The sequence below is a fragment of the Monosiga brevicollis genome, genomic scaffold, assembly GCF_000002865.3.
Source record: "Monosiga brevicollis MX1 MONBRscaffold_22 genomic scaffold, whole genome shotgun sequence".
NCBI classification, from domain to species: Eukaryota; class Choanoflagellata; order Craspedida; family Salpingoecidae; genus Monosiga; species Monosiga brevicollis.
Window position 1 is genome coordinate 400,837 of NW_001865059.1, and position 7,500 is coordinate 408,336.

The window sequence follows — 7,500 nt, forward strand, 5'->3', positions numbered from 1 at the left end:
AGAAGCAGACATGCACACACAGCCACACAGCCACACATAGCACACCACCTCTACGTGCACTCAGAGAAAGGGTCCGCAAGGATGGCGAACCAGAGCGTTTGGCTTTGTTCTTTGGCTTGTGTGGACGCGCCGACCGTGCCTGGATGTGCGGCTTGGAGTCTTTTCCTGTCGTGTGGGGCTGTTGGCTGCTATCCAACGAGGTCGTGAGTGTGTGTGTGTACATGTATGTGTGCCTTGACAGTTGGTTGACATGGAGCACTGTGAAATTTGAAGTGAGACGCAGCGACGAGACCAGGGTGTGCGTGTGCAACGCGGTCGATCACCAGGACAACAACTCAAGTTTGGCGGGTGCAAAGGCTGCTTCGTTCCGGACTTGAAAGACGAGCAAGTTTGATATGGGCATCCTCGACAACCTTTGTCAAGATCGTCCGCACGCCCGTGCCGGGCTTGGCCTGCTCCAGCAACCATCAAGAACAGCACCAACCCACCCGCTCTCGCTCAACCAGCCCCCGCCTCCGTAGCCCAAAAGCGAAACACAGCCCCCCAAGGAGCTGCGTGTCCCATTCTAACCGACGCATGCATGCAGGCAATGAAAAAGGGCGTCGTGACAAACATAGAAAGTATTTTACTATTTTATGATATGAGTGCCTTTCCCTCTCTCTTTTTCTCTCTCTCTCTCTCTCATTCTCTCTCTCTCTCTCTCTTTTTTTTTCTCTCTTTTGCCAAATTTTTTCAATTTTTTTATCTGAACGACGACAAGGTCCATCTGATCTGCTCTCTGACTCACACACACACACACACACACACACACACACACTCTCTCTCTCTCTCTCTCTCTCTCTCTCCTGTGTCTCCTTGTGGCTTGATCAGTGTACAGGCCGATCATGGCGGAAGCGGAGCGATAGCGGCTTGCTGTTTAGGTTGAGCCCACGGCCTTTGCTGCGCCGCGAGGCACACATCCTCAGCGCTAGCGCCTCCTGCAGAACAATCATCACCAGTCGCGTTCCGACTTCAGACCTCAGCCCTCAGCCCTATGCAAGCTGGCTGCCAAGCGTCATGGATCTACAAACAACGCGCCCGTTCTCCTACGTCACGAGTGGCAGTGCGACCGCTTCGGTGCGGGCTTGCTTTCCTGTCGCGCGCCACACCCACCTGTTGCCTTGATCATGCCCGGCCGCGTTGAGCTGACCTCATGCTTTCCACTTGCACTCGTTTGGACAGGACGCAGAATCCTCGCGCCAGCGCCAGCGCCAAGCGTCCGTCAACAGGTACCTCATCAGTATCTTGCCCGCAGCTTGGCCCTCATTCTCACCCGATGCCTGTCGTCCGACGCCAGCTTGGTCTATGACTCAGATGCCGAGGACCGCGACAGCATCCTCTTGCTCCGCGATCACTCCCAGCCTGCCACCCGGCCTCGTTGGTCAGTTCCTGGTACAGTGCCTCACCCAAGTCACCAAGTCCTGCACTTGTTCGCCACCATGGCCCTTACCGCATCATGGGCCCCCGTCTTCACTCGCAGGTGGCAGCGTTTGATCAAGGATGTCCTTCAGCAGCTCTCAAAGCTTGTAGGGGATGACTGGCTGGTCCTCAGCCTATTGGGTGCGCACCACCACCACCGAGGCCGGCATGCAGGCCCCAACTCATCCTGATTCGCTCAATCTCCGTCTCCTTCCCCGCGCACACTTGACTAGGCGTCTCCATCGCTCTGATTGGCTTTTGCCTCGACTTTGCCATCTCTGCACTCCACCACCTCCGCGATTTGGCAACCTGTGCGTTTTAGTCGACTCGCTGCTTTACGCCCTTTTGCCTCTGATTATCGGGCTCCTCCTGACCCACATCGCTGTCCTTCCCCATGCATCCATGGCCTCGGGCATGTGCGTGCTGGGTCCTTAGCTGGGATCCATCCCTCGTACATGTTTGTGGCCTGGAGTGCCTTTACCGTCACCTGCGTTATTATGGCTACCGCAACCACCCACTGGCTTTCAGCCGATGCCATTGGATCTGGTATTCCTCAAATGAAGGTCCGCTCGAGTCACAGTACATCACGGCTCGGTTGTGCGCGCGCGCGCATCCTCGTCAATGTCTCTAATTTAATGTCTTTGGTAGACCATTTTGCAAGGCACTCCCATCGAGGGCTATCTCTCCGGCCGTACCCTCGCTGCCAAAATCGTTGGTGCGTTTGTCCCACCACGCCCGCGCCATGCCCCATCTGCTCTTCAAGCACGCAAAAGATTCATTAGCTCTGCCTGTCATAAACGCATCGTGCGGGTCTCAGGCCTCATCTTTGCCGAGGGCTCTGGCCTGCCCGTGGGTAAAGAGGGTCCATTCGTGCATATGGCCAGTATCGTCCAGGAGCAATTGGTCAAACGCCTCTTTCCCAGCATCTACAAAGTAGATGCCCGACGCGTCGACCTTCTTGCCGCTGGTGCGCCCCTCCCGTTGTTAACACAAACTTGATGCACGCCTTGAGCCCCGCTTTCTTTTAACCGTTGCCATCACTTCGACTTCCTACTAGCGTGCGCGGTCGGCGTGGCCAGCAATTTCGGTGCGCCAATCGGCGGTGTCTTGTTCAGCATCGAGGTCACGTCCACTTACTTTGCCGTCCGCAATTATTGGCGCGGCTTTTACGCCAGCGTTGTCGGCGCCTTTGTGTTTCGGTAAGGTTGATTTGATTTTGCGCACGCGATCATTTTTTTGGCGAGGCATTGGCCGTCGTCTTGCAACTCACCTCTTGTCAACTCGGCTCGGTAGCTTGCTGGCCGTCGTCATGTCGAGTGAACGTACCATTACCGCACTCTTCACTACAGAAGTATGGGGTGGAGTACCCGTACCCGTTGCATCATTCTCCACCCCTTGGGCTGGCATCTGGCTCGCGGCCCTGTGGTTCGATCAAGGTTCTCACTGCATATGAATGTGCCCCGTCGCAGTTTGATGCATACCCCTTTGACTTGCAAGAAATGGTGGCTTTCGTATTTCTCGGAATTGCCTGCGGTATCCTGGGCTCGCTTTTTATCGTTGCTCACCGCAAGCTCATTGAGAAAGAACGTGACGTCACAAGTCGTAGGTTTCTGTCCGCCTGGGCATGTCTGTGTTCTCGCCGTGTCTGTCATCTTGCAAATGAATGGTTTAATCTCACCAAGTTGTGGCGTGGGGCGCGGCGGCTTAGCGGGACACATGTTCTCCTTCTTGTCCAAAAACCGCTACTACTACCCAACGCTTGTGGCTTTGTTCATATCAGTCATGACTTACCGAGGCAAGTTGCGATTTCCCTCTCACGCACGTTTGCAACAAAGGTGGCATTGGGGTGGCCTTGGATCTTATCGCTCGTCACGCGACGCTGGTTGCTCAGGCACTATTGGTCCTTTTATGAGCTTGGTCCAGACCAAGGAGATTGACCACCTATTTACCATCGAGCCCCTGCGCTGTTTGCCGGTTTGTTGCAACCTTGCCGACCAATCCAAGACACCCCCAGGATGGAATGCAGGCTCACCACGCTGCCAATTGGTGCGCCTCTGCTCCCGGACCCGTCAACGTTTTGCAGGAGTGGCAAGGCATGGATGTCCTTGGCAGCCTGGTGCTCTTCATCTTTGTCAAGTTTGTGCTCTCAATTCTCGCCACCACGTTGCCCATTCCCGGTTCGTGCTGCATGTGGAGGCTTGTTTATGGGTCGTACGTGTGCGCGGGCCTCATATCTTTCATGGTCTTGTCCTGTCTTTTTTGCTTCTTGGACAATGGTGCAGCGGGTGTCTTTGTTCCCATCTTCGTGATCGGGGCGGCCGTGGGCCGCCTTTTTGGCGAATCGATGACCATCATCTTTCCCGGCGGCCTCATGGGCGAGTATGTCTTGACTGCATGGGTTGGCAGCCATTAGCCCCTTGTTGCCAGGCCGAGCACCCCGATGTGGTTTTAAACCTTTGTGTCTTTGCATCTTGCGGCTAGCCACGTTGATTCGGAGCCGTACTTTGTTGTGCACAACGAGACCATCAACTCGTGTGGCTGGGCCACTGATGATCACATTGTTCCCGGGTATGCGTTTGCGATCTTGCGGTTGCAGAGTTGAGATCATCCAGCATCGTGTTTGTTGCTGACCGGATCTTCCCTGCTCGGCTCCACCTTTTGTCTGCGTTTTGTCAATGTATTTTGCTTGGGGTGTCGCATGCATAGCGGTTATGCGGTTGTTGGGGCAGCAGCATTGGCCGGCGCGGTGACGCACACCATCTCCACCTCGGTGATTGTGTTTGAGCTGACGGGACAGATCCACCACATTTTACCTGTCATGGTTGCCGTCTTGATTAGCAATGCCGTTGCCCAGGTGTGCCTTGCGCGAGGGTTCTCCCCCTTTTGCTCTCTCTTTCTCTCTCTTTCTCTCTCTCCCTCCCGCGCGCTCGCTTTCTTTCAGGCGTGCTGTCCTGCAGATTCATGCACATGCAAAATCACGGGCGGCGTTGGACTCGGCTTAGTGCAGAGGCTCACGCTGCTACCTTGCTTGCTGCTTTGCACGCTCAGATGCTGACGCCATCCATATACGATTCGATTATTCAGCTGCGTGGTCTTCCTTATTTGCCCGACCTTCGCCGTGGGCCAGGCTATAACCAGGTGTGTGTGTGTGTGTGTGTGTGTGGTGCGCGCGCGCGCGCGTGTGTATTTGCGGGGACATGAAAAACCTGGATTCTTGTTACTTGAAGTAACAACTTTCTCGTTCGTAGACGGCCCAAAGCATTATGCGCCGGCAGCCAACGGCCATTTCGCTACATTGCACGTACGGCAAAATCAATCGGCTGTTGCGAGCAAACAAGGACATGAAGCAATTTCCCTTGGTGGACGACCTTGAATCGCACATGCTGCTGGGCAGCGTGCATCGCAACGTCTTGAAGAATCTGCTGATTGAACAAATGACCGCCGTTGGCCCACAAGTCACTGTGGTACGTGGTAGAAGGCAAGCGTGATACCGATCGCGTTTCTGGGGTTTAATGAGCGTGCGCTCTGTGCCGATCCCTTGCTGGCAGAATCAAGAGGCACGCAAGCTCCTTTTGCAACGGACGGTGGACTTGACGGGTGTGCCGATTGACGCATCGCCGTTCCAAATCGTGGCCCAAACATCACTGTACAAGGTGCGCCAGACCCAAGCCTGCCTTTCCCCGCCCATGCATCCGTTGCCTCTCAAACAACAAAAGAGAAAGCGCCATCGTCAGAAAGGCAGAGATCAACTTTGATTCGTGGTTCGATGTGTCGCTGGTCGTGCATGCGTCAGGTTCATGTGCTCTTCTCAACACTAAGTGCCAACGTGGCCTATGTGACCGAAATGGGCCGACTTGTGGGCACCATCGGCATGACAGAGGTGAGTCAGCCATTGTCCCTTGCCACGGCAGGATGGCTGTTGCTCTCACCCATCCTACTACCCCTTTTTCCTCTCAGCTGCGAGCGGCAATCTTGTCGCAAAACCGGCGGCGGTTCGAGGCCAATACCACGCACCGCTTGCACCCACACGAAATGGTGCAGTTTGTCTCTGGTGGCCGGACAGCGGCACCAGACGACGAGCTTGGCTTGCCGTCCGACCCGCCCTCCCGGCTTGCCAGTACTACTGCCGAAGAGGCTGTCTAAATGGGTCGTTCACAAAAACCATCACGACCATCCACCCGACTTATCGATCAAACCACCCTACTTGTGCATCCATTACCCATGCCCGTAATTGAGAGTCACACTTGCACTGCCCCGCCGGCCACATCTCCCCTTATTGACTGGCAAGCATCAAGGCAACAAAGAAAAAAAAACTTGGCATACGCACGACCAGGATTGAACTGATGACCTTCTCGGTGTAAACGAGACGTGATAACCACTACACCACGCGCGCTGCACTTAATGGGGTATAAGATACCGAAATTTCTGGTCGTTAAGTGTTTATATAAATGCACTCTCAATTTTTTAAAAAAAAGTCTGACAAGTATTAGCTCGTCTTCTTTCACAAGAATGTACATGCCTCTAAAACTAGCGCTACTCGATTGGTTTGGCTTGCCCTGAGATGAGCGGGAGTCAAGAGCATGGCGTTCCACACATGTGCACTTGAGAGAGTGTGCGCGTGTGTGGCTATGTGCGTGCAAAAATGACTGACAAGGGTACGCCTCTCTTTCCCATGCTAGGAACCAAGAACGACCAGAGACGATGCTCCCAAAAGCGATACTTGTCATGCCCGTGGTTGTCAATCCCGGCAGGTTGAGTCGAAAAAAGGTTCTACGCGTTGGAGGCCAACAGAATAATGCCAACGTAGAGGAGGGCGCAGCAAGAGGCGATTTTGACCAGGAAGCCACCCGTGCCCGCGCCGTCAATGTGCTGGTTACCGGCGGTCTTGTCGCCGGCGAAGAAGCGCTCAATCTCCTCGAGGGAGCGGCCCTACGTGAACCAAAAGAGGGAGGTGCGTTGCGTGAGATGAAAATTGGGTCAAGGTGTGTCGCGCAGAGATACAACATGGTGGGGTCTGGCGTGTAGAACGAGTAAAGAGCGCAAAGCCAGAGGGGTAGAAGAGTGGACGAGAGGGTGAGGGACGGACCTTGGTCTCGGGAACCTTGAGAAGGACGAAAATGGTACCCAGCAAGCAAATGCCACCATAGGCCCAGAAGACGCCTTGCTCTGTCAGAGCGTCGATGAGAGACTGGAAGGATTCGGTAATGCCAAAGCTAAAGGTCCAGTTGAGGAGGGTGGAGATGGAGGAAGCCATGCCACGGACGTTGCTGGGGAAAATCTCCGACATCATGAGCCAAGGCACGGCACCGAGGCCGAGGGAGAAGCAGAAGATGTACAGGACAAGACTGATGACAGCGATAATGCCGTTGGGATTTTGGTGCTGGTCCTGTTCGTAAAAGTAATAGCCGAGAACGGCTGAGGAGGCGGCCATGCCGATACCAGCGGCCATGATGAGGGCACGCCGGCCGGCGCGGTCAATGATGGTTCCGGAAAGGCCGGTGATGACGACTTGAACGGCGGACACGATCAGAGCGGGCACGTTGGGGTTGGACATGCCGGCATCCTCAAAGATCTTGCCGCTGTAGAAAATGACGACGTTGATGCCGGAGCACTGCTGGAAGAGCATGAGAACACCAGAGATGAACATGGCCTTGCCGGCGCCGCCTCGGAAAACGTCGAGCGGCGATGTATTCTTGGCTGCCTGTGCTTGGCGCACGGTGTTCTCAATGTCATTCATCTCCTCGTCAATATTAAAAAGGGGGCCACGCAGCTTCTGCAGAGCCACGGCCGCTGTGGGTTGGCCAAAGGGAAGATAAAGTAGGTTCATGAGCATTTCAGCCGAGAGAGAGCCTTTGGGTGAGATCAGGACGAAACTGGTGGATTGGAGAGCTGAAAAGCCGGCTTACCATCTTGTTGACGTCCTCGACCAAACAGCCAGCGAGGGGAGGGCGGGAAGAAGAACGTAAAGACGGCGAGGATGGCGGGGATACAGGCACCAATAAGGGCCAGAGGTCGCCAACTCACACCCAAGCCAATGGCATA

General features: G+C 54.9%; 2 protein-coding genes across 2 annotated transcripts in view; one reads left to right on the plus strand and one right to left on the minus strand.

Annotated features, from left to right (window-relative positions):
* Positions 1–143: 143 nt before the first annotated feature.
* On the plus strand, positions 144–5,601 carry MONBRDRAFT_27904 (uncharacterized protein; the record flags this gene model as incomplete). Its single annotated transcript, XM_001748283.1, has 23 exons — positions 144–348; positions 462–871; positions 972–1,116; positions 1,229–1,268; positions 1,337–1,420; positions 1,520–1,599; positions 1,692–1,769; positions 1,894–2,021; positions 2,107–2,173; positions 2,276–2,425; positions 2,516–2,657; positions 2,752–2,809; positions 2,895–3,060; positions 3,350–3,432; positions 3,473–3,635; positions 3,741–3,837; positions 3,940–4,026; positions 4,165–4,312; positions 4,507–4,596; positions 4,707–4,922; positions 5,007–5,111; positions 5,252–5,338; positions 5,416–5,601. The coding sequence occupies 23 exons, from the start codon at positions 144–146 to the stop codon at positions 5,599–5,601; spliced, it is 3,015 nt and encodes a 1,004-aa protein (XP_001748335.1).
* A 627-nt stretch (positions 5,602–6,228) lies between these two features.
* MONBRDRAFT_10586 (uncharacterized protein) overlaps positions 6,229–7,500 on the minus strand; it is a gene marked incomplete at both ends in the record, with an annotated part of 2,341 nt that continues 1,069 nt past the window's right edge. Inside the window, 3 exons of the mRNA XM_001748356.1 lie at positions 6,229–6,387; positions 6,545–7,248; positions 7,365–7,500. The exon at positions 7,365–7,500 is cut by the window's right edge and continues 27 nt beyond it. Of these exons, the coding sequence (XP_001748408.1) occupies positions 6,229–6,387; positions 6,545–7,248; positions 7,365–7,500 (999 nt within the window). The remainder of the gene's footprint in view (positions 6,388–6,544; positions 7,249–7,364) is intronic.